At 34.9% G+C, this 27,593-nt stretch overlaps 2 protein-coding genes across 2 annotated transcripts; both read left to right on the top strand.

Annotated features, from left to right (window-relative positions):
• Nucleotides 1-1,468: 1,468 nt before the first annotated feature.
• Nucleotides 1,469-15,275, top strand: LOC108195908 (vacuolar-sorting protein BRO1). The gene is made up of 9 exons (XM_017362923.2): nucleotides 1,469-2,321; nucleotides 2,912-3,574; nucleotides 7,874-8,191; nucleotides 8,551-8,640; nucleotides 9,570-9,638; nucleotides 11,871-12,011; nucleotides 12,585-12,633; nucleotides 13,554-13,657; nucleotides 14,417-15,275. The coding sequence occupies exons 1-9, from the start codon at nucleotides 1,638-1,640 to the stop codon at nucleotides 15,035-15,037; spliced, it is 2,739 nt and encodes a 912-aa protein (XP_017218412.2). The 5' UTR covers nucleotides 1,469-1,637; the 3' UTR covers nucleotides 15,038-15,275.
• Nucleotides 15,276-20,434: 5,159 nt separating this feature from the next.
• On the top strand, nucleotides 20,435-21,322 carry LOC108194436 (uncharacterized). Its single transcript, XM_017361379.2, has one exon. It carries the CDS (start codon nucleotides 20,680-20,682, stop codon nucleotides 21,208-21,210), a length of 531 nt encoding a protein of 176 aa, XP_017216868.1. The 5' UTR covers nucleotides 20,435-20,679; the 3' UTR covers nucleotides 21,211-21,322.
• The last annotated feature ends 6,271 nt before the right edge of the window (nucleotides 21,323-27,593 follow it).

Below are 27,593 nucleotides of genomic sequence, written 5' to 3'. Positions count from 1 at the left end.
ACAATATTTTATGCAAACACTTAAATAATTATGTCGTTCATTAAAATACCGGCTAAACTTTGGGCTGTACTATCAAAGATTTTCACGAAATTCATATGTTCATATAGTATTCCCACTCCTCTATTCTTAAAATTGCATTTTTTGGTAGTGACTTGTGGACCGGTTCGTTCATATAAAAATGGTCATTTATAATCACTAACCTGTGATAAACAGTGTTGTGCAAGGCATCGCCCTGTTTAGGGATATAACTAGAAAAATATTGTACTTCATGTCAGCGTTATAATATTCACCGGCATCTCAGTACCTAGATGCTAATAACATGCCTTCTACCTTACTCTCAGCTACACCTTCATAGGACTTAAGATTTTGTCCAATAAGATGTAAACTTAGATATCCTTCGAATAACAAAGTTGCACCTCCATTCGGGACTGAATTTTTTTTTTTTTTATAAGACAACTGCATCGATTGAATGAAATTAACAGCAAGATTTCTGCCACCTACTTACAGTTGCAGATATTGGGGATTTACATGCATATTTCATGTTGTTGCTTCCTATAATTACCACATCCTGATCATGGTTTGCACTGTTTTAAACACAACTTTTCTAACTCACATTACAAGATTGGTGTACCAGTCAAACATTAAAAGACCTGTTCAAATCATACAACAACAATGACCAAAACATAACACAACAAGAAGCTATATGTTCTCTTCATTGTCGGGCGGTGACAAGAACACCGACAATCATCATAAGCCCGTACCTCGCACGAGATACAATGCTAGTTTGCTTCTAATAGAATAACAAACTTGAATTGACTTGATAATATTTTTATTTTTCAAAATAGATGTAAAATAATTTTTGTATTTTAGATTATACATAATTATATGTTTTATAATATATATAATTTATATATTATATGTAAATATATAAAATAATAAATAAATAAAAATAAATGTTATTATGGCTCGGTTCAGTGTGTCGATTTTAAAATTTTTGGATACAAATTCAAATATCAAAAATATCAGTGCAATTTATATTTCGATCGATTTCCATTTGGTGCAGTTTCGTACAATTTTTGATTTTGTGTGTCGTTTCAGTTTCTGCTTGTCGAGGTGCCAAACCTTCCCCTAAAAGTGAGTTCTGGACAGACAAATCTGGAAGTAATTTTTTAAAAGACACGAATTAAATTTTCAGAAAAACACTTATATATTTTAAATTCTCTTGAACACTTCTATAGTTCTGTAAATTTAGAATAATGAAAAAAAATTAAATAAAATTTTAGAATGATACGTGTCCTTTTATGTAGTTCTTACCAGATCCGTTAGCGAACCCGTGAGTGATCCTGTTGATAGTGTTTTGCTTGGGCAATTTCTTACAAATTTACAGTAAATTAAAATTGTCAAATCGATTTGTCAAAAAAAAAAAAATGTCAAATCGATGCCGAGGGGTTTTGTTGTCATTAAACGAAACAACAATTTTCTTCCCAGCTAAGGAAAATAAAATAAAAATCTGTAGGATTTTACAAGAAAAAGAACAAGTCAAAAAATTTATGATCAATTTGACTTGTTTATCATAATATCATCTCTCTTCTTCGATCTCTCCGATCTCTCTTTCCTTCAGTCTCTCTCTCTCAGTCATGGCAACGCCGTCGTCGTCATCATCGCCGGCGACACAAATTATGCTGGCAATTTACGAGAAGAAAACAACTGCAGTCGATCTTTACCGTCCACTCCGCAACTACATCGTCTACAATTACTCCGAACGCGAAGCTCAAAACCTCGAAGACGATCTCCAAACCCTAAAACAGTACCGCACAGACATCGAGCGCTCATCTCCCTCTGATTCTCTCTCATCTCGCCGAGATCTCCTCATCAACTACTTCCGCGCCCTCACCGCAATCGAATCACGCTTCCCTATCTCTCCCGAGACCGATCACATCAACACGCTCACGTTCGTGTGGCACGACGCGTTTAAGAACAAATTGAAGGCGTCGCAGCAGAACATTCACTTGGAGAAGGCGGCGGTGTTGTTTAATTTGGGAGCTGTGCATAGTCAGTTAGGGTTAGGGTTTGATAGAGGGGAAGTTGAGGGGAGGAAGAACGCGTCGCATTCGTTTATGAAGGCGGCTGGGGTTTTCGCATTTTTGAGGGATAATGTGGCGATGAAGGCTTGTATGGGGAATTCGACTACGCTTGATGTGTCGGTGGAGTGTGTGGGGATGTTGGAGAGGCTTATGCTTGCCCAAGCTCAGGAGTGTGTGTTTGAGAATACGATTGCGAAAGGGAGCAGTGCTAGTGTTTGTTCTAAGATTTCGAGACAGGTGAGTTCTTGTATTGGTTAAATTATAGTGTTGTCATCGTTGTGGGCTGTATTGGATTTGATGATCACATAGATTGATGGAATTAAGAGTTAAAAGTCAGAGTCATACAGTTACCTCATATGCTAAATGTGATGATGGAAGTAAGTCTAGTGCAATGTGTCACTACAGTAATGGCGACAACTATTTGGGGGGGGGGGGGGGGCTAGTTGATGTCCAATGTCTTGTTTGTCTAGTTGGAAGTAAAATTACTAATTTGAACTTGTTTATATTGGCTAGGTATGTTACATTTTTGAGATCATGTTCATGCTATGAAATGCACCAACCTCATTAAGATATATTCTTTTTTTGTTATTCGGTGCTACTACACCAAGTCATTCCCAGAAATTATATTTGCTACTTATTTGAGAAGAAGGGTCTGCATTTTGGATTAATGTCTAGTACAAGTATAGAATTATATAGGTGTAGTTCAAAAGATATCAAGAATTCAAGATAATGATGTTGCCATCAGTCCACCTTACTGTGAACCCTATACAAATTTTATTTGCTGTCGATGTCAGAATATATACTCATTAAAATCAATGCGATTGTAGGTTGGGATCTTCTATGAGGAAGCATTGGCTGCATTAAAAGTTGCACCTCTTAGCCAGCATTTTGAAAAAGCTTGGCATTCACATGTCCAGTTAAAGGCAGCTTTGTTTTATGCTGAGGCTTGCTATAGGTATGGTTTGGAGCTTCATGAGAAAGAAGAGATCGGCGAGGAAATTGCCCGGTTGAAGAGTGGGCTCAATGCTTTGTCTGAGGCAAGAAAATCATCTCCAAAGGGGGCTGCTCAGCAGCTAATAGATGCATATACTATTTTAGAAGGCAATCTAAATCGCAATCTTGAAAGGGCTGTGAAGGAGAATGACAGAGTCTACCTTATGAGGGTTCCACCAGCTAGTTCTTTACAACCACTACCTGCATTTCAAATGGTTAAGTCCATGCCAATGACTGAGGTGTTTGATGCAAGCAAGGAAAAGATGTTTGCTAGTCTTGTTCCTGACAGCAGTGCAAAAGCTCTTTCCAGGTACACAGAAATGGTTGATGATGTCATCCGAACACAAGCTGAAATTCTACAGCAGGGCAGTGAGCTTACTCGTGTTAGACTTAAGGAAATGGACTTACCTGAGTCGATTTTGGCATTAGAAGGGCATTCTGCTCTGCCAACTGCTCTTAAAGAAGATGTGGATGCAGTGCAAATTTGTCAGGATCTGGTACTTTCCTGACCTAGTTTGAGACTTTGTTTGGTGTTTTCTGTGTATATAAATGCAGAAATAGAGTAACAGCAGAGAATTGAGAGGAGAATAGAGAGAAATAGAGGTGAGAAGCAGAGTTTAGATGAGAAGAGAAGAGAATTCTAGAGAGAGAAAGCAGTTATAGAGAGAGAAGCAGAGAGAGAGAGGTTTTGGAGGCAAAAGCCAATTTTCATATCATATCTGCAAATGAACATTACACCAGTACTTATAGCTACTAACATAACAGACTTGCATACTCATACAGCACAGAATGACTATAGTACCCTCACTTCTATTACTACTACTATATATTCTACTAATGCTACTGCAGTTGCAGTGCAGTTTCCTGACATTCCCCCCTCCTTCAATCAGCCCATGTCCTCATGGCCACAAAATTCAGGAAAGTTACACTTCAGTAAATCTTCATCTTCCCAGGTGGCTTCATCCACACTACAGCCTTTCCACTGCACCAGCCTTTGGTATACCATCTTATGGTCTCTTAAAATGCTCCTAGTCTCCAGCTGCCGTAGAGGTACCAAATCAAATGACCCCTGCTCATTGACTTGTGGCAGCTGCTTCTGAACTTTAGCTTGACCAATAGCTTTTTTCAGTTGAGAAACATGAAAGACAGGATGAACTCTAGATCTTTCTGGAAGAGCCAACCTATAAGCCACAGATCCAATTTTCTCAATCACCTCATATGGACCATAGAATTTAGCAGCTAATTTCAGATTCTTCCTGATTGCAACAGTTACTTGTCTATAGGGCTGTAGTTTCAAATACACCAGATCCCCCTTTTGAAATTCCCTAGCAGACCTCTTTGCATCAGAATAAGCTTTCATTTTAGCTTGAGCACTCTCCAACAATTCCTTCAATCTACACCATTGTTGCTGCTTAGTCTCCAACAATTCCTCTAAACTACTTATGTTGGTATGTGACCTTTCTTGCCAAGCTAGGTGTCTAGGCTTCATTCCATATACAACTTGGAAAGGAGTTGAGTTCAAAGTAGTATGGAATGTGGTATTGTACCACCATTCTGCTGCAGCAAGCCAAGCTGACCAATTCTTGGGCACCTCACTTGTCATATTCCTCAAGTATTGCTCCAGGCATTGGTTCACCCTTTCTGTACTCCCATCAGATTGAGGATGATAGGCTGTACTGAAGTTCAGCCTGGTTCCAGATAGTTTGAACAAGTTTTGCCAAAACTCACTAAGAAACAAACTGTCTCTATCACTTACAATAGTTTCAGGCAGCCCATGAAGTTTGTAGATTTGCTCAAAGAATATCAAAGCTAAGCTTTTAGCAGAAACAGGATGAGCTAGAGCAATGAAGTGACTGTACCTGCTAAACCTGTCCACTACCACCCAAATTACTTCATTTCCTTTGGACTTAGGTAAGCCAGTGATAAAGTCCATGGCAATGTCTCTCCAGGGCTCCTGTGGAATCCTCAGTGGTTGCAACAGGCCAGGATACTTAACATTCTCCCCTTTATTCTGCTGGCAGATAGCACATTCCCTAACCCAGTGCCCTATGTTCTGTCTGATTGAGGGCCAATAGAAGTATTCCATCACCTTCTTAATAGTAGCCCTCACACCAGAATGTCCCCCTTGACTGTGACAATGCAATTCTTCAAAAATTTGATGTCTTAGGTCTCCTTTACTTCCCAATACCCATTTGCCCCTGAACATCAACAATCCTTGTCTGAAATAGTATTCTTGGGGACCTCCTTTATCCACAGTAATTGCAGCCACAATTTCTTGAATTTCACTATCCCCTTCATAGCTATTCTCAATCTGACTCATCCACTTAGGTACCACCTCAGATAGCTGGTGACAGTAGGCCACTATCTCAAAGTGATCTTTTGGAGAGATCATCACTTCTTTTCCTTTCCAGCTGAAATGCATAGTGCTGTCCTGATAATTGCACCTTATATTCCCCAACTGGTAAAGCCATTCAATTCCCAGAATAAGGTGCCAATCCTTCAATTCAGCTACAAAAGCCTGAATCTCCATCTCAACCTCCTGCCATTTCAGCTTAAATGTAGGACACACAGCTGTACTAGTGAATTCTGCCCCATTTGGCAAAATCATGACTACAGGCTTATGTGCCTGAACCTGTAAGCCCAATTCTTTACAAAAATCCAAAGAAATCAGATTCAAAGAACTTCCCCCATCTATTAGAACCTGATAATTCCTTTCACACCAATTACATGAGAACTGCATTGGTCCTCCTTTTTGCACCTCTTGAATGCCCAGAGCAGCTAGCACTACCTTCTGCTCTTGCCAGTCACATTTGTCTTCATTAGGATCTTCATCAAAAACAGGTGCTTCTTCATAAACTTCTACCTCTTTAACTTCTGCAATCATTAAGAAATTTTGTGGTTTTTTGCATTCATGTCCCTTCACAAATTTCTCATCACAGTAGAAACACAAGCCTTTTTTTCTCCTTTCCTCTCTTTGACTATAAGTCAGAGGCCTGGGTTTGGCACTCACAACCTCTGTTCCTTTAACTGGGACAGCTAATGTAGACCTGTTGGTGTTAACATTAGTTGATTCAGGAACCTGTCTAGTTACTACTTGGGAGCTGAAGTTGCCCTTGTAAGTGTTTCCCTTCTTAACTTGGTTGGCCTGATTATGCTCATAAGACCTGGCTAATCTCAAAGCCTGCTCCAATGTTGAGGGCTCCAACAGTCTTATCATCCCTCTCACCTCAGCCTGAAGTCCTCCAATAAAATTTTCCAGGAAATATTCTGGAGTTAAGCTAGGTATTTTGCTTAGCAACTGTCCTCTGCTTTTCTCAAACTCATCAAAGTAATCCTCCACAGTAGTGGTCTGTTGCAATTTCTTAAATTTGTCAAACACCAACTCTGTCTCTAGCTCTCCAAATCTGGCAAGGAAGGCCTGTGTAAACTGCTGCCAAGTGACTTTGTCTCTTCCCACCATAAAGGACTTGTACCAGTACCTTGGAGTTCCACTCATGTGCATTGCTGCAATGGCTGATCTTCTGTAGTCACTGACTTCAAAAATAGTAAAATATTCCTCACAATCCCTTAACCACTCCACAGCATCTCCTCCCTCTTTGAGAGATGGAAATGTTAACTTTAGATGCTTCAAACTATGAGAATCAACTGTCCCTTCATGATTGACTCCTACTCCTCCATTATTTAAGTCATCATTCTTCCTTGAAGGCTTTGCCTTCATCTGTTTCTGCCTCAGCTTAGCAGCATGATCAGGATCTCTAAACATTCCTTTTGACTGCAAGGTTAGATCAGCTTCCTCATCCATTTCTTCTTCAATTACCACAACATTTTCATCCTCATCTCCTTGAATACTCATAGCTCCAGTCAGTTGCTGCATCAACAATCCAATCTGTTCTTGCATTTTTTCAAACTTCTGGTCAGATCCTTCCAGAAATCCATGAAATTGTTGTTGATTCATTCTCCTTGTGCCTTGATCAGAAGTCTCAACTTGTTTGCTACTACTTCTAGTGCTAATAGTCATACTTTCTTATTCCTTCAATATCAGTACTACAACTACCTGTAGTTCACTCAGACAATTACTCAAACACCTGATTACTAGCACTAAACTACAGCACACACCAGAATCAATAGTCAAACCTCTCACAACAATTCTTTTGTACTTTTCTGTTGTAATAAGCTATAGCAACTATCTATTACTGTAATCTATCCACAATCAACTGAACTTCACTCCAAATTCACAGAAACAACCTCACAATCACAGATCTGATGAGAACAGTTAAGAAAACAGAGTACCTGACCTGTCTGATCTCAACTTCCAAACTACACCTGCGATTCCTGTGATTCTACAACCGCACAGCTCGCCTTTAACAGCACAGTGATATGGAAGCAGTAGTTGATCGAAATTTACAGCTCTGATACCAATTTGTCAGGATCTGGTACTTTCCTGACCTAGTTTGAGACTTTGTTTGGTGTTTTCTGTGTATATAAATGCAGAAATAGAGTAACAGCAGAGAATTGAGAGGAGAATAGAGAGAAATAGAGGTGAGAAGCAGAGTTTAGATGAGAAGAGAAGAGAATTCTAGAGAGAGAAAGCAGTTATAGAGAGAGAAGCAGAGAGAGAGAGGTTTTGGAGGCAAAAGCCAATTTTCATATCATATCTGCAAATGAACATTACACCAGTACTTATAGCTACTAACATAACAGACTTGCATACTCATACAGCACAGAATGACTATAGTACCCTCACTTCTATTACTACTACTATATATTCTACTAATGCTACTGCAGTTGCAGTGCAGTTTCCTGACAAAATTTGTGGTGGCCCTGCTGGTTTAGAAGCTGAGCTCCAGCAGCTTAGAGATCTGAGAAGGGTAAACCAAGAATTGCTAGTTCAAACAGAGGAGCTTTTACAAAAAGAAGCAACAGAAGATGCACAATTTAGAAGCCAATTTGGTACTCGATGGACCAGACCCCAATCAAGCACATTGACAAAAAATTTGCAGGATAGGTTGAACAGGTTTGCAGCAAATTTAAAGCAAGCTGCAGAGAGTGATACCCGTATTGAGCGATCAGTGAGGGAACATTCATCTCTCATGTCAATACTTGATCGACATCCAGTATGTTCCTGTATTGTCATTACGTAAAATATATCTGTTGCTCATAAATGTATAGTCTTATAATATCAATACATCATCAAGTTAAAGACTTTAAGGAAGAAAATAAGTTGAGGAAGATTTTGAGAGTTGTATCATCAGGAGATAAGTTTTGTTATTCCCAACTGAGTTGCATTTTTTGTTTTAGACATGTGCAGCCATATTGCAAGTAATATTAACCAAGTACTCTGAATAGTCTAATAAGATCTTAAACTATGCCATTGCCAATGAAGCCTGTTGTCCAAGTATAGCTTGATTCAATAATTTATTGCGATGTTTATATATGTCATTTCTGAACAAATTTAATTTTTCAACTGTGCCAGATAGAGTCTGTCCTTCCAACCTTAGGGAGGCCAATCATGTCTTTAGACGCCAATGAAGATGCAATATTGGGGGCTTTGAAACAGAGCTTGGTAATTTAATGTTTATTGTATATTTGTATGAATGTATTGTTGCTTTAGAATACTTGAAGTTATTAAACTCTTCATATCAGCCACATTAGAGAGTAGAATTTCATCTTGTCGGAATAATAATTTTACTTTTCTCGGAAAGGAAATTAACTTATTTTCTATGATAAGTTTACAAGTAAATGTATAAGTTTCCACATGAATGCTACTAATTTCAGCGTAACATAATTGCATAAAATAAGTTTTATACATCATTCCTATTTGATAGATGTTTCAGAAAAAATTCGACATACAAAGTTGTCATAAACACACTACAATAAATTCTATATTGTCTCCTTTTTTACTTTCCTGCCCTCATCTCTAAAATAGTATAAAGAAAGAGAAGTATATTAAATAGAGGCATTTGGTGGAAAGTAGGTTATTAAATGTACTTTGGATGCATAAAGCGTCTAAGAAAAAGGAACTGCAGGAGAAGTTTACAACGATCAGCAAAAAGAAATTGAGGGAGTATATGATGTCGGTGGCAGTGAAAATTTAATATTGATGGTTAAACTTTTGCAAAGCTTAATCATTGTTAGGCAAATGAGTGAAAATATATATCAGCATTTGTGGAATTGTGGTAGTTCGACTTTTAACATGGTGTAATTATATAATCTTGCAGATGGGTCAAAATGAGGATAAAGCTGTACCCTCTATTTTCTCTCTTTCTTATTTACTTGCACTAATTTAATTGATCATTAAAATACCACCATTTATGTTAATTGTAATTTTCAATTCCAAGAAGCTCGTGCATAAAATATAAGATATGGAAATAAAACAAATTAATTCCACCAAATACTGGTCACCAGATGCCGGTGACTACCAAGTTTTTGACTGACGTGTGTATGTGTTACATAATGCTTCTTTGACATTCTGTAAATTGATTTTCCTTTCAGAGGCAATTGGAAACTCTGGGAGCTCAAAGGGCAGGTCTTGAAGACATGCTTAAAGAAATGAAACGAAAGGTGGGTACTGGAATATCCCTGTAGCTTCTTACTGTTTTCTGGTGATGTCATAAGTTGGGATGTCATGTATCTTTCAGATTAAGAGTCCAAAATAATTAGTGCCCAGTGTTATTAAATGCGATATGCGCACTGAAGCGCAAAGGGCCTCCTGGCGCATAAGCGCAATGCGCAATGCGAGATGCGCGCTTTTTGAAACAAAGCGTAAAAAATTATAAAAAAATGCATAACAATTAAATTTAACAAGTAATAAGCATATTAGATTGTCATAGAACATGTTGATGATAATCAGGTTCAAAGTTAGGGTACAAATAGATAATCTAAAATCCTAGTAGTTGATAATTTGACATAAACTAAAAATCATCATCATCATCGTCAAGCTCTTCTTGAAGATTTTCGAAATCTTCATATTCAAGATGCTTACTCCCTTCGGTATATATCATATATTTGTGTGTTTATATATATATATTATTAGTAAAAAATAAATAATATGTTCATATATATACACATATATAATATATGTCTGTAGTAAATAATCATTATCATAATCAGTATATATGTATATATATTTCTGTATATGTGTGTGTATGTGTGTGTATATGTGTGTAGATATGTGTGTGTATATGTGTATATATATGTGTGCGTGTATACAAGAAAGAAGATAATTACCAGAAAGAAGATTATCCTGCACAGATCTTGTTCAATCTATCGCCTATGTATGTGTATGTACGTGTTGTATGGTATCAAAGATGCGTGTCTGTCTATTTTAGGGTTTTATGACCCTTTTCTTTTAAAAAGACCCAGTCAACAGCCCAGTCAATGGTCCCGTCAACAGTCTAGTCAAAAAAATAAAAAAGCGCGCTTTTCCAGCGCTTTTCGCATCTCGCTTATGCTCTTCATGCGCAGAAAAGCGCGCGCATCTCTAACCTCGCATCGCATAATCAGAACAATGCGCATTTACCTCGCATCGCATCGCATCTCGCATATGCGAGCGCATGTGCGCGCTTTTAATAACACTGTTAGTGCCAATAAATTTATACTTGTGAGCCAACTTTTGTTTACCTATTCAGTTTAAAGGAAAATTGATGAGTACTATATCACATCAACTCTGACTGAGCAGGTTGCAATGATCAATAAGCATAAATGTCTTTAACTTGTATGGAACTATAGAAGTAATGTGTTCACTAGACATGTCTATTATCATAAACATGCCCAGTATGTTTCTAAATTCTACTAGATGATAGCATATATTCCTGGGAGCAAAGACCGTAATAGTTGCAGATCTGATACTACATAAGAAAAGCATTTATAAGATATCTCTATAAAGGTTCTTACAAGTTTTGGATTTTATATAGCTTTGTCATACAACTAACTCTGATGCCAGTTCTAATGTTGTTTCTGAATAAAGTACACACTAGATAAGGATCAAAATCATTGTACTACTGATTAAAGTTGTTTAAGCGACATCTTACAATGCTTATGTTCCATCTAAATTTGTATTAAAAAGTCCTTTAAAAAAAGTGGCGATTCCCTCCATTTGGTCATCTTAATGTAGGTGTCATTCTAAATTACTCCCTCCGTCCTAGTTTATATGACTATTATTCCTTTTTGGGACGTCCCAAAAAAAATGGACCTATCATACTTACTAAGTTTTGAACACTACTTTTCACTTTTACACCTACTACTTCTCTATTTTATATTTTTCTTTTTTTTAATAAATACTATTACACCTACTGCTTCCTTCCACTATCTCAAATCTGTTATTAAATTTTGATAGGTCCCACCATTATATCCACTTTTATTATATTGTACTACCTATTTTTTAATCTCCGTGAATGTCAAACAAGCTCACATAAAATAGGACGGAGGGAGTATATAATTTGTATTTTTATGAGAACATGCAATTTACTATCTGCATATCTATTAAGTTATAGCTAGGAAGATTCGCATGTCTTGCTACTACGTAAACCTTTTGTATAATTGAAGGTATAAACCTGGAATTTGTATGATAATAACTATATAAAAGGTCCAGATACTTGCACACAAAACCTCTTAGACAATATAACTGTTTTGGGTACAAAATCCTTTTCAGATGCTCACTACAGTCTAGACTTCTCTTACGGGTCAAGTTGGTAAAGGGCATCTGTCACTGCTATAATTTATATCCCAATTATTTTTTTACTTTTATTTGGTGCTTCTTGTACATGGTGTAACTATAGTTGGTTGTTTTTGCAGGATGATATACTGCCAAAGTTAATGACATCCACTGGCTCCTATGATGATCTTTTCAGAAAGGAGATATCAAAATACGATCAAATATGTCAGGAAATTGGAAAAAATGTTGAGGCACAGGAACATTTATTGCTGCAAATTCAGGTTCGCATTTTAAATTTATCAGTTCCTGATTTGTATCTCTTCAATTGTGTGGCTTTGCAAATAATGTATGTTAATTTAGCTGTAATGTCATTAGTTTTCAGGTTGTACTGTCATTGTTTTTTAGAAGGTTAATAAATCTTGAGATGAATTTGTTTAGGATTTTAGTTCATTGTCAATCTGTAGTGTTGTTGTGGTGTCACCTTAAATTATTGTCTTTGTTGTGTTCTAAATTTTTAAGCAATATATTGGAGACGAAGAAGGGGAGGTAGAAAGGTCTCAATGGCTTCAGTTGATATTGCAATCAAGCTCTAGGTCTTTAAATGTATTGTCATGTTAGCTTCCTTAATAAGTAAAAGTTATGCCTTCTTTGACAATCTCAAAATTTAGCAACAAACTGCAGTATAGTCAAAACTATAAGAAATGGGATTAATAGGAATCAGCGAATGCATATAATTATGTAAAAGTATTAAGCAACTATTTTCTGCTCGCAATAAGTTCCTCTTTGATTTGATTGCAAGTTCTTTGTCGTGACAAAGTTATACTTCTTTTTCCTTCTTGATCTTCTCATTACAGGCTCAAAGCAATGAGTTTGCTGCCGTCTTCAACATTGAAGATTATAAAGGTAGGCAATATTGGACTTAGATGCTCTGGTTATGGTTCCTTGCTTCTTTATAAAATTTCCTTCCTTCTGTTTAAAATTGCCTAGGTGAATACTCCTAAACTAAAACTATTGAAATACCTAATTATCTTTGATCTTTAATTCAAATGCAACTTATGGAGCTTCTTAATTATTTTACTAAATTAAATTTCTCGTTGACATTGGCTACTGCCAAGCTTTTAAACCACCTTGCTTGGGACACTGGGTATGGAGTTAAGCATCAAGACAAACCTGTCAGTTAGTGTTTCTTTCTTCTAGTTAAGATGGTACTTCATAAACAGCTCACAGTTTATGCAATCTGAATGAAGCTCTGCAGGCCAGACCTGGTTCTCTCTCATTAGGTGTTATGGTGGCAACTGGTGCTAATATTTTCCGTGATCTATCTTATATTACTTCTCATAGTATTTGAAGTTAATATTACTGTTTATTTAGATTAGAAACAATTTTTGATACACTATGTCAGAACAGTTTTATATATCATTTTGTCATAGGAACAAAACTCTCTCGTAATTCTCTCTAATTGACAAAAACTCCTAAGAGTGATAAACAGTGAATAGTCAACTTATTCATATGCTGACTCTAACCATAAGCCGCGTTGAGTGTACAGGTTGTATTAGCTGATATATGCAGCTATACAATGTGCCAGCTCATCTTGGATTTTATAATGATCACTTTTTTTATTTTCTATTTGAAAAAGTTACATACTTACCATGCTAGTTGTTAATTCAGTTTTAATTAGATAATGTACTATTTGTCTTTCTGATAAATTTCTGTTTGTTTTTTTGAATTTAAATATATAACATCTGACGTAATGTAGCCTTCAACCTACACAAGTGCTTCACCTTTATAACATTTTTTCATTTCTTTCATCAACAATTTTGCAGCATCTCGTGAGAAGTGCTTTAAGCAGATCGAAGCTGCTATTGCAAAATATCAGGAAATTAAAGAGAATATCAATGAAGGACTAAAGTTTTATGTTACTCTTCAGGTATGAACGACACCTTAAAAGACCTTAATTACAAGCACATTGCAGTAATTTAGACATTTTTAATTGCATAATTAGATACCAAAGATATCATCAGATAATGTTGTTTTTAGCTCATGTGTAATGAAGAGTAATATGAATTAATAGCATTATAGCAATTGAAAACTATTTTTTGAAACGGAAGAATTTGGAGAGCAAGGAGTGTGAAGGATGCAGTTACAATGTTCCTATAATTGTTATCGTTTCTACTTGATTTTGCTTCGTAATTGCCAAGAATGATTGCTATTTCTTATGATTGGCTTTTTTGTTTTCTAGTGTTTAGTTTGTGGAAACCTTAATGCAGTGTTTGGTTGGAAGTCATGGAATGAAGGGATTTGAATACTTTTGAACAAACCATAGATTAAGAAATGTGAGAGGGAGGAATGAAGAAGTTGAACATGCAAAATTTTCTGTTATGAGATTTAAAAAAGAGAGTAGAAGTAGAAATAAGGCTTTCATCCTCAAATCTGTGGTTTTGGGTTCTAGAATTGTAGTAAATTGGTATGTTCAAGGGAATGGAGTGAGGAACAAAAATTGTGAATATATGTTTACAAGATGTTGGCATCTTTATGACATACCCACCTAATATCATTCGTTTAAACCAAACAGAACATAAAAATCTTAGGTCTTTATCGGTGGTGCATGAGATACTGAGATATCATGTTGTTGGGTTGTGTGATTAATTTTACCTCATGAAATTGGAACCTAATTGCTTTATTACAGGATGCCATCACAAATATGAAACAACAATGCAGTGATTTTGTGATGACAAGAAGCATACAATGCCGTGAAATGATTGAAGAAGTTCAAAGACAGATGGCAGGTCTCAGTTTTCAGGACAGTAAAAATACTGGCAATTACAATTACCCTGCAGTTGGACAGGCGAATCAACCTCAAAGAACTTCCTCACAACAAACAAAAGCCGGCAATATTCCGCAACAGTCTCATCCTCAATCACAGCCTTACTATTCAGCACCTCAGCAGCCTAACACCAGTAACATTCCGCAGCAGTCTCATCCTCAGTCACAACCTTACTATTCACCCCCTCAGCAGCAACCACCTCAGCAACCTAACGCACCTGGGTATGGTCAGCCTCCACCCCCTTATGGCTCACAACAGCAGCAACCTCCTTACCATTTGCCAGCTGCACGTCCCCCATACACATCTCCACAGAACCAGCAACAGCCAGGGGTACCTCATGAATACGGACAACCTGCTTACCCGGGGTGGCAGGGTCCATACTATAATGCTCCCGGCCAGCAACCGGGTTCGATGCCAAGGCCTCCTTATACTGTTCCAGCTCCATACCCTCCTCCGAATCAGGGTGGCTACTATAGACAATAGTATCACCAAGTTCATGTTCATAAAAATGTTACAGATTTGTATCTTGATCCGTCATTTCTTCAGTTGAATTTATTATAATCAGGTAAATCTCTACAGTACAGTGTAGGTAGCTGTCCTGCGATTAAGTACGGCTGTGATAAGTTGCAAGTAACTACGCAAAGTTTTTTACACCCTTACATTTTGAGTGACATTTGTTAACTTTTTGAATATATTTATATATCTGTATTTTATATTTCAAGTAACAGAAATATTACAGTTACTGCATTGAGTCCCTCTTGGACTAAATGCTTGATCATTATATTATTAGGGAAGAAGTTATTGGGTCCGTAATTTTCCAGGAACAGTTACTCATTTATACAAAACTATATAGATATGTATTTTTTTTCTGAAAATAAATGTTATTTCAGTGAAATAAGGAGTGTCCAATCCTTTCTCATAGTTGATTTGAGATAAGTTGGATATGTACAGAGGGGAGTAATTGGTGAAATAAAAATCATTAAAATATGAAATAAAATACAAATTAAGAAAGCTCAAAGACAAACCACCCCTGAATCAAATATAAATAATAAAATACATGGTTTGGTACAGTATCCAGTACACACCTAAAAAGTAGCTGCTGTGGATTTCTACGGATTTCTACGTAAAAAAAATAAAAAAATAAAATAAAATCAACACAGTCAGTATCAAGAACGACTGATTTTTAGAAATCTCACCATGTCTATCCATAATCTACAAAGGCATATTTTTCATGATTTTAGACAGATATATCTATCTCTTTAGTTTCATTATATTTTAACTTACATAAGTGAATTTTATGAATTCATATATTAAATGCAATAATTTATATTATTTCGTAAATAAGTTAAGTGCGTATAAATTCTATAAAATATGGTTACGAAAACTAATCATGTAGATACAAATGAATTTATGTATATAGATTAATTAAATTATATAATTATAACAAAATATTAGTGACTAATATAAGGAGATGCATCCATCGAACCATCTTAATCTCATGCTGCTTTATTCAAGACGAGAAATTGGAAGAATACATGACCCTAAAATTACTCGCCCAGCTCCCCTTTCCATTCTTTATTCGGCTCCCCAATCATCATATATACTATAAAAGAATATAGACATAAATATTACATTAATTATGAAATATATTATAATTTTAAATCTATTTTTATTATTCTGTTTTTAGATTTTATTTTATCATATTATAATACAGTTTATTAGTATTAATTTTATGTTTAATTTTTATTTAAATCATAATTAAATATTGATTCATATCGAATAATTAATTAATTAATTTTATAATATATTCAAATACATATTTATTAATTCTAAAATATTTAGGATTTTCGCAAATTCCTTAGGGATCTTTATTTTTTATTAGAACCATTAACCTAAGAACCCTTAGAACCCATTTAGTATTAATAAGGCATCTACAACAGAACTGCAAATGCAAAAAAATATCGTGTTTATGTATTAAATTTTTAAAATTATTTTTGAACACACATAACTATGCAAAAAATATATATTAAAATTTAGATCTTAGAAATCTATGTAAAAATTTAGGGTTATGGTTTAAAATTATTTTGAGAAGCGGTTATCTTCTGAGCGCGACCTGTTATTCATGTACATGTATATGATTCAAATTTGTAATAGTTATAATTGTTGAATATATATATAAACCATGAATGAGTGAATGGCTTAGCTTATCCATCTAAAAAACCGATAATAAGGACCTCTGAGTCTGCTGCACCAAAAAAATTTGGATGAAAATGCAGACCATCAGTTGTTTACATTTAAAATAAAGATGTGTCCGCAAATAAAGGTTTCTCAATGCAAACAAGAAACGCATTGTATAAATAAGATAGGTGGAAACCGGATAAATTTGCCTACATTGCTTATAATTGAAGCACAATCATGGCAAAATTGCACGTCTTTTTCCCAATAGCTTTGTATATCACCTTGCTACTGCATGCGGTATGTGCTACACCAGATCCTGGTGCAGGTGCAACGGATGCTCCTAGTGGCGGTGGCGGTGACTTAGTTAGTGTACCCGTTGGTAGGAAGGATTTCCCTAGTGGGAGTGCCAGTGCACCTTCCCCGGGTGGTGACGGTGATGAGGAGCCTCTGGGAAGTCCTGCTGGTGCACCTTCCCCGAGCAGCGCCGATGTTCCTTCTGCAGCTGGTGGTTTTGGTAGTAGTAAACTTACCCAGCTTCCTCCTGGAGCATTTAACCTTCCAGCTGGATTTCCCATGCCGTCACTGGGACCGCCGGTGGGAAGTGATGGACTTCCCTTACCGCCTAAAGGCCCTAAACACTAATACGAGATCAACATCTGTGCAAATTTAGGATTCAAGATGAAACTGAATCCCAATTGTTCACATTTTGGATTCCGAAATTGGGAGCGTGGATTGGGTTCGGTGATGTTCAAATAATTGACCTTTATATATAGGGCCATGTTCCACAACCAAAGGTGGATAACTAGTTAATTTTGTCCAACGGATCCGTAACCGTCTATTAAGTAAGCAATGGTTAAGATTAAAAAGTACTAAGCTACATAATATAGCGTTTACGCTATATGATACAGCGTAAGAACAGTAAAACATGAGTGAGTAGCGTGGGGAGAAGCAGAGTCAGTCTTAAGTATCCTTCGAGAAGCAGCGTCACAAGCCTTGACAATCTGAAAAGCGAGCTTCAAATCATTTCTATTGCTCGTAACTTAATACGATTTAAACAGCAAAAAAGTCGTCCCAAGTGTTCCAGTATAAACACAAAGAGTCCAGCACATCTTGCTTGCTAAATCCTCACCAGGCCTTTTTTATATATATAAAATATTTTTTCATTTAAAATAGTGTATATTTTAAATTATTATAAAATTATGCACAAAAATTATTTATGATAAGATGATAATTAATTATATTTTCATTTTACACAAAATTTATATACCATTTTATATGTTGTTCTTTTTGTTTATTATTAGGTTTATTTGTATATAAATTTAACATTTAAACTAATTAAACATTAAAAAAGTACTATAACACAAAAAATAGAAATCACATAATTTATATATAATATTGTAAGCTAATGAAAAATAAATTAAATATTATATATTTAAATAATAAATTTTATTATATATAGTAAGTACTTAATACATATATCACTAAAAATTATAAAATCAATTGATTCATTTAATTCTCATTTTTTTAAAGTTAATCTTATTTATATTTATTATATTTCATGTTATATACATATTATTTTTTTAAAGTACAATAATTCATAATATTTTGCTCTTTTCATATTAGAAAACAAAATAATATTAGATTCTTGTAACTATTTCATCTATTTTAATTTATATATCAACTTTTTTAAATTAATATTATTTTCACTTCAACTTTCAAAATTTTTAATATAAGATTTTCCATTACTTAAATGATCAGTAACATATTTATACTTTCTATTTTCGAAACAAAGAAAAATAAATTTACATGTACATGCATGCACACATTACACTAAAATTTATACTATTTAGACGTGGTGCAAGCGAATGGAGGGATTTGATGATGCAACTGTGACTCTGTGAGCGTATACGCACTATTATATAACGTAAGTCTAGTTCATCTTAGACATCGGTTGTGTTTTTGGACGGTCAGAGATGAGTTGGTTGGATAAGTTAATTTATCCAACTGTGGTTGGTGAACAGTTTCCTTATATATATAATATATATATATATATATATATATATATATATATATATATATTTTGACAGATCCTTTATATAATATTTGATTGAAAAGAAATATGATTTACTATACATTTCATTTAATATTATAAGCAGTGTTGTAAAAAATGGGAATAGATTTTAATTGATGAAGTTACGGAACTAGGATTAATCGGAGATTCATTCAATTGATCGGGGACTAATCGGATTAATCGATGAAGCGAGTTACGGAACATGTATTAATTGGTGATTAATTACCGACTTTTAGAACAAAGATTATAAGTAGCGTATTTATAGTTACTAAATTCAAAGAACTTATAAAAATATATTATTTTCTAGAAACTTTATACCTATATATATGTAAGAAATTGTTATAAATGATGTCAAAATATCTATACTTAAATTCATATATTAAGAAAATTATTTTTATTTAAAAGATAACGATTTGGTGCGTAAAATTACACAGCAACTACCCGTGATGAACAACACGGACGCGTAGAGTATATAGTTTATACAATCTGGAAGATAGTGTTGGGAATATTTGATGAGAAATGTATACTTGTTCCCGTGGATTTCTTGTATATCTGGTTGTTACACACATGTGTTTTTAACACTCATTTTTGTCATTTAGTTTATTAAATAATACTCCCTCCATCCCATTTTAAGTGTCCTGTTTTGACTTTCAACGGTCAAATTGACCAATTTTTGACCAAGCGTAAAGAACAAATCCGTTATTATTTTAAAAAACTAAAAATTACATTTAATAGTATATTGTATGTACTTTATAATGACATAATTTTTTTTACTTTTAAAATTTATATTATGTTTGTAAATCTCAGTCAAAATTTGATCAATTTGACCATTCAAAAGTCAAACAGGACACTTAAAATGGGATGGAGGGAGTATATAAAAACAAAACACCATGCCCCAGCATCCAATCACACAAACCCAGTGGCGTGCTATGATTTGGGGATAATGCTTAATTATTCACTTAAAACTTGTGTAAACAATAATTAAAGATTATTTAATCTGAATAATCTTTGAAGAAAAGGCAGTCTAGTACTGTGTATGCTACTGTATTAGTACATAATGAAGGTAGATATAACAGATACATGTACAAGCGTGATACACTAAACCTTGTGAGGAATCTTTATAGGAAAAAAAAAATATTTGTCAATTTAATTTATTTTCATTAACGTCTGTTTGAAAGAGCTCCAACTAAAGTGTGATTTTAAAACTGTTCACAATTTTATGAAGTTAGAATTATCAAATTATCATGCCTCCGAGTCTCCGATTCGGTGAAATAATTAACCATGTCAAACATGCACGAGGTCAATTAACTTCACACAGCGAGTCACCTCGTCTATTCTTCTTCCCACGGCTTTTCTCCGGTCTTTTATTATATGCTACAAATATACATACCCCACGCGTATTATAAAAAGTCCTTCCCTTTCCCGTGAAATAAAAATGTAAAAACACAATAGTATTAATATATAGAGTATAGACAGCAATTTACTAGAAGATAAAAACAAACGCGACCTTACCTACTAATTTCCCTCACTTTTCCCCTACTTTTCTCCTCTCACCATCACGCGTTCGCGTATAATTTTCAATTGTCAAAACTCTCTAAAAACACACATAAATCCAAAGTCAAGCTAATATTTATTATTAACTACTCATCATAATCCAAAGTCTCTTATAACCGCATTCTTAGTTATCACTCTTTTGCGTGTTTCTTGATATGTCACACGTATTCTATTTTCACAAGCCTCTCCTATATAAATCACCAAACTCGTACCTTTTTTTTCAACTCATCATTCCATACTTCCATTCCATTCCCATCATCACAACTCACATAATATTCTTTCTCGTTTACTCGAACTCTGCTCGTAAAATATAATACACGTTATGGGAAACTATGTATCTTCATGCACGCCTATTTCTTCAACCATGAAGAGCCCAAAGGCGGCTAGGGTTATATTCCCCAGCGGCGAAATCCGACAGTTTCGGGAGCCGCTCAAGGCCGCCGAGCTCATGCTCGAGTGTCCGAGCTTCTTCGTCGTGAATTCCAAGTCTTTGAACGTCGGAAAAAGATTTTCTCCGCTCTCGGCCGATGAAGACTTGGAGTTCGGTAATATTTATATTTTATTTTCTATGAAGAGAGTGAATTCTATGGTCACTGGCGGCGACATGGCGGTGGTCTTCATGGCGGCGAGCTCGGCGCCTAAGCGGCTCGCCGGTGTTAATAATAATAAAGGGAGGGTCTTGCCGGAGACGGCGGAAAGCGTTGACCGGTCGCCGGAAAATGATGAAGGGTCGAGATTAAATTTGGATGAAGTAGAAGGGTTTTCAACGGTGGAGATTAGATATAGATTAGCAGTTTGTAGGTCGAAAAAGCCCTTGTTAGAGACCATTACAGAAGAGCCTCTTGTAAGGTAGTTTGGAAATTTTATTGTTTATCAGGGGTAGGATAGGAAATTTGATTAAATTGATCATTTTTGTGATATTGTATGATATTATTATTAAATGGGAAAAGTGTTCCGCTTTGTTACGTGACTTTAATTTAGTTATAGCTACCACGTGATAACGCGATGATTTGTTACAAACACACATCATATTGTAAATGAATCTTTATTTGTGATTAATTCGATTATACTAGTAACAATACAGCTCGTCTTCTTGGAAAGTTAAAATCTATGGACTTTAAATGGACAAAAATCTAGAACATGCGTATGTCTATAATATTAAATTGAAATTAATCGATCGGACGTCTAAGGCCCCACCTAATCAAAATCAGACGACTTTTTCTTAAAAACAAGTATGAACCAATAAATTAACACTAGACGCGGAGATTTTTAATTTTTTTTTTTTATAGATTTTTATAGATTCAATAAGTTAATTGGGTTTTTATAGGTTTAATCTTTAATGTTATAAGTTAGGGCGTTTTTCATTAATAATCAAGTTTAAAAAATTTTTTTACAAAAAAACTGTTACTTTTTAAAACAAATTGCAAAAATACTATGTACTTAAAAATACTTGCAAAAATACGGAGGTTGCATATGCAACCATATATGCAACTGCTAGCAACCATATATACAACTAGAAATGCAACTTTGAAAAAATCTTTTGAAAATCATATTTATTTGCTCAATAAGTTGCAACTGGTTACAAATGACGAAAATGAATGTCCCTGCGTGCTAACTACTAATATCAAAAAACAAAACCAACAAATCAACTAAAAAACACCACACCACCATCCACACCCGCCGCTCCATATGCTATATATATTTTCTCTTCTCTGTGAACTGCTTACTTTCTCTGTGACTGCGAAGAACGAAAATCAAAGGATTTTACCTTATTTGAGTAGAGGAGAGCAAGATCAGTAGAAGAAATCAATTGAAATCATCGACCATTTCCGGTGACTTTTATACTTGATCGCTTTTATTTGGTGGCTTTTACTGTTTTTTCTTGTAGTGAGAGGACAGAACTATAACATGTGACTGTGCGAGAAGATAACGAGGAGGAGAGAGAGTGTGTGAATAGAGTATGGGGAGAGAATAAAGAAATAAATGAGAAGATGAAGGTAGTATTTTGGCAATTTAGGTGATTACAAGGTATGAAAGATATATTTGTAAAAATTTAGAGATGATAGTGTATTTACAAATAAATATTTAAAAGTTAGTATACTTGGTAAATTCCCTAAATAATAAAATATATTTTTAGTTAAATCAATATAAAATAATGCTTGTTGTTATGCCCAAAAATCGGCATGGGCCTCGGCAGGCTCATAATCATGCATGGATCACCAAGGTGGGCTTCTCCACCTATATTTATGAAGATTTATCCAGTTTATCAGAGAGAGAGGAGGCTGGGCCACAGATACTGGGCTCAACAGCCTGTTTGGACCAAGTCTTTTGGGCTCATCATTCTTACAAGGTGCCTCATCAATGAGGCCCCATGACTTGGAATATTGATGAAGACTTGAAGAAGAGCCCCCAGGGGGCCATCACCCTTAGGGGTCATCATGAAGATATACCAATGAGCCTAGGGCCTCATTGCTTTATGGCCTCATGCCTCTCGGGGGTCATCACCCTAGGGCTCATTCTCCAGCTAGGCCTCTAGGCCTCATCCTCTCGACTACAAGGTGGCCTCATCAGAAGGGTCACATGCTTTATTCTACTAAGTCCTTTGGGCTCTCGTCATTAAGGCTACGCCTTCAACATCGGGTTCCCTCACCCCATAGAGGATGAACGGGCTCCCTCGCCCCATACGAGGATGATCGGGCTCCCTCGCCCCATACGAGGATGAACGGGCTCCCTCGCCCCACAGAGGATGATTGGGCTCCCTCGCCCCATAGAGAATGAACGGGCTCCCTCGCCCCAGAGAGGATGATTGGGCTCCCTCGCCCCATAGAGGATGAACGGGCTCCCTCGCCCCATAGAGGATGATTGGGCTCCCTCGCCCCATAACGAGGACTTATTGGATCAATATCCATTCTCTGACCCGCTCCATGACAGCCTCTGGCCATATGGGCCTAGGCATGCCCATATTCGGTTATGTATCACCAAGGTGGGCTCATCTACCTCTATACGAGCTACATCATCCATCATTTCCCGTCCCGTGTTCTTCGCTGTTCCTTCCGGAAATCACTCAGGTACCCACATCTGTTGTTAACCAGTTTCTCCCGTTAACACTTCTTAATAAGATAGATCAAATGAAATATTTATTAAATGAATTATTATCATGTTTTTCTAAAAAGGGCCCTAACTTTTTATTTTGGGGATTCCAAAAACATAAGAATTGGGCCTGGAACTAGAATGTTGAAACCTATCAATCTCTCGGATCAGATTTATATTAGATAAAATTTTTAACTCGAATTCGTGAATGAATCTCAAATTTAAAATTATCGGTCCTCCTTTCCGAAGACTCGTATAAAAGCCGATGTCTTCGCACTTTTATATATCAATATCAATATGGTTTTTCTAGTATGGGTCATCAACACATGTTAAAAACTAAAAATTATAAATTTAAAATTTCAAAAAAAAGAATAAAAATTATAAATTGAACTTATTTTGATTGTCTCCTATGTCTTAATCAGTGTTATAGAAATCAGGAATCGGACCTAATCGGTTTTACCGATTCAGGGATTAATCGGAAATCGGGGATTAATCGGAGTGAAAATCGGATTTATTTTAATATTAAAATACTATTTAATATTTAGTTATTATTATATTAGCTATTTAGTAACTAATATATTTACTATATTCATAAACTCTGTAATTATTCATATTTAAAGTAATATAGTATTTTAATTTTAATAATTTATCATATATACTTTCATTAAGAAATATATATAAGGATTAATCGGATTTAAAATAAATTTATCTAAAATAGTTGAGCCTTTCTATTTTAATGAACATTTATTAAAAATCAACACAATAAATATGGGCAGAGATGAAAGAAGTAACAATCATTTAATACTTCAAAATATGTGCGAAATGAGCAAAAAACTCGTCTAAATTGAGATGGAGGTAGTACAATTTAGTGATTAGGATGTTTGATAGGCACACCCTACACAAACTCATATTAGGGGGTGTTTGGCCTGGGCTTTTAAATCCGGCGTAGTAATTATAAGTTAGAAGCAAGTATTTGTACCGTCTGTGTAAAACTCCAAGAAGGAATTATAAAAAATTAAGAATCCTAACTTTTGTTTCATAACTTCTACCTTCTTTCTCAAACACTTTAATCACGTATAAGTCTCAGTTTGTTTCTAACTTCTACTTCAGTTTTTTATTTTAAACAAGACACTTATTTTAAACTCCATCAGTTAAAATTATGAACTTCTTCAGTTGGCAAGGTCTTCGCTAGCATCAATATATTCAGGGGAACACACGGAATTCTCTGCCAGCTGTTAATACGATTGTAGCATATATGATACATGTGGCTTCATAGTAAGCCAATGAATGACAAGTGGAGAAGTGATCAGTTTCACGCTTCGTCATTACATGTACACCTAAACCACTTTACCGAACATAACAAATTCTAATCACTTGTTCTTCTCAAAGAGTAAACACACGAATAACAAGCGAAACAAGAAAGAGGGAAAGAGAGCATGTGATCAACGCAAGTACGATTCCAGAAACGAATAATTTTACCACCTCAGTCGAAGCTGATAACATGTCGTTGATCTTCCCGTGCTTGTGTTTTTGGTGATCATAACCACGTTTGATATAGCTCCATCCTTCATCGTGAGCTTTTTCCTTTCTTCGCAAAGCTTCTATTCTTTTGGTCAAGACTCTTAGGTTAGCATCCACAAAGTTCTTGTGGGAGTTCCCTGTGATTGCAAGATAAAATAATGTTAATGACACTAGTGTATCTTCTTTTTTTGCTAATTAATACGCACGCACACCGGACTCCAACTCCTGACCTTCCGCCAGAGGGTACAAGAGCTCAACCACCGCACCAACACATTGTTGGCCACACTAGTGTATCTTATAATGAACTTAACCCTATGATTTTTCTAGTTTTTTTTGGTTAGGTTATTCATGGAGAAGAAGTTTTAGGGTTATGCATATGGAGATAAATTTTAGAAGACACGTAAATTGTATCTAAAACGAATGATTAAATATATATTTGTAACTCGTAAGTTGGTAACTTCAAAAGAATGTGAAAGCTAGCTAGAGGAGTACTACCTTCGTCATCAAAGCGTTGAGAAACGATCATTAGAACGGGATATTTTCTCACTCGGTGGCTCCCGAATGGTTTGATTATGCAGGAGAAAGAAGACAGAGAAGAAATCATACTTGTAGGAGTTCTAAGTTGATTAGAGAGTGTCACGGTGGTACACGCTGTATGGTTTGGGAAATATATGTTATGGTTGGCCTCCTTTGAAATGCAGATATTTTGAGCAAGAAATTTTGGCCAAAATGTTTATACTAAAATAAACTTGCAATATATTTTTGTATGTATCATTGGTCGACCAATTATCGTCATATGACGTTTATCATAAAACATAGTGAAACACGACACGAAAATTGGGGTTGGGGGGGGGGGGGGGGGGGGCACGTATATATATTTACACTCTGTGCAGGACATTTTTACAAAACATAAAACAGTACCATAACATTTTATTTGTCATAGAAAATATTTGTTAAGATAATAATTATATAGATAAACACCAATTAAATATCTAACGTTCAAGCTCATCCTAATAGTTAAAATGAGATATTATAAAATTCTGATAAAATCAAGGACAAAATTCAGAATAAAATCGTATAGTATATATTTTGCATCATTAACTTTACATAGAATCTTCTTATTTTTATCCACATTTATTATTAAACATGTGATATTGTTATTACTCATAATTAAAGATTAATTAGTTTAAAATTAGAATTTAATTCAAATATAGAGTGTTTTTGTGGCTTTTATGCAAGATTTTAAGTCATTTGCAATTTTAAGAGGTTGAAAAGAATATTTATCCTGAAAGTTGGTTTAAAATTAGAAATAAGTAAACAATTGATTTAAGGCCATGAGTTAATCGAATGAATTTTTTGTAATAATTTTATTTATTTGTATGTTTTTTAATAAAAATCAATTTCTAACACTAAAATAAGTAAACTATCAAATTAAATTTTTAATAAATCATAAGTGATTTATAATATAAAAATTAATCAAAGGAATAACTTAAGCTTAATATTTATCAGTCTTATCAACCATAATTTTAATTGTCCTCAAACGGACTCGTAGTCTTCTTCTTAATCCATTGACTTTTCCAGTGATGTCGAGTGTTTGCCTGAATTTTAAATTCAAAATTTGTTATTGACTTTAAATGAAAATATGTCTGTTTATTTTGAAAAAATAATTTTAATCTCATAATTCTTTAATAAAATTAATTTCATCATCTAAATAAATGAACTAGCAATTTATTTTAATCATATAATTTGAATAACTCATAAATCATTTATAATATAATACTATCTAAATAATTGAAACAGCTTACTAATTATCATATAAAAACATAGTGAATTATAAATAATTATTTTAAAATCACCCCCCAAAATCTAAGTGCAATGAAATTGGAGGACTGTTGTACACACATGAGTGGCTGAAATATTTTAAGTTAAGGGAACTTGAAGTGGGTAAAAATGAGACGAAAGGGTCCAATAATTTTGGACTTGTGTAGCCGCATGAAAACTGATTATCCAGCCATAATGCATGCAGTGCCATCATCGTAATTATAATAAGGGAACTCAAAGCTATCACTTGCACAGATGTTAGTTACTTATTACAAAGGTGGCCGAGGATTGATCTAGTACCCACGTAATTAAACCTTTTTTGGCATTATTAAAGCATGATTATGAACAAGTGTACCTCTAAGTTAAGCTTCATTATCACTTTAAATACTTAGTTAGGCAGAATTACAAAAGCAGATTAGGATGAATATGTTAATCTTATGCTTGATACCTGTAAATCTGCAGCCACTTGTGAATGCGACACAAAACGATATCCAACTTATATAGTTACAATAAGCCTTTGCAATAATGCAACGAACTTGCCAACAGGATTTCTGGATAATCAATGCACGGGAATCCATAAAATAAACAACACCACTATCGGTGTACGAATTCCTTTTGTGTGATTTTCTTTTAGTTCAGATTATGTGAAAATTATAATTTGTGTGACGCGTTCTTCGAATAGTGTTATAATATGATAGGATCCTGATCAGTAAGGCACTTAACATGGTGTCAGAAGTTAGTGACTCCTAATATTCTCATAATTTATTAAGGACATGAAGGGAAGTTTATGCGCGAACGATGGTC

Source organism: Daucus carota, chromosome 7 (genome assembly GCF_001625215.2).
Source record: "Daucus carota subsp. sativus chromosome 7, DH1 v3.0, whole genome shotgun sequence".
NCBI classification, from domain to species: Eukaryota; Viridiplantae; Streptophyta; class Magnoliopsida; order Apiales; family Apiaceae; genus Daucus; species Daucus carota.
The sequence above is the reverse complement of the archived record's forward strand: the minus strand, read 5'-3'. Positions and strand labels throughout refer to the sequence as shown.

Excerpts from the sequence above, each read along its gene's own strand:
- LOC108195908 (XM_017362923.2), top strand. The coding sequence starts at position 1,638 with ATGGCAACGCCGTCGTCGTCATCATCGCCGGCGACACAAATTATGCTG. Across the intron at positions 3,575-7,873 it reads TGCAAATTTGTCAGGATCTG|TTTCCTGACAAAATTTGTGG; the intron begins GTACTTTCCTGA and ends GTTGCAGTGCAG. Across the intron at positions 8,192-8,550 it reads CAATACTTGATCGACATCCA|ATAGAGTCTGTCCTTCCAAC; the intron begins GTATGTTCCTGT and ends CAACTGTGCCAG.
- LOC108194436 (XM_017361379.2), top strand. The coding sequence starts at position 20,680 with ATGGGAAACTATGTATCTTCATGCACGCCTATTTCTTCAACCATGAAG.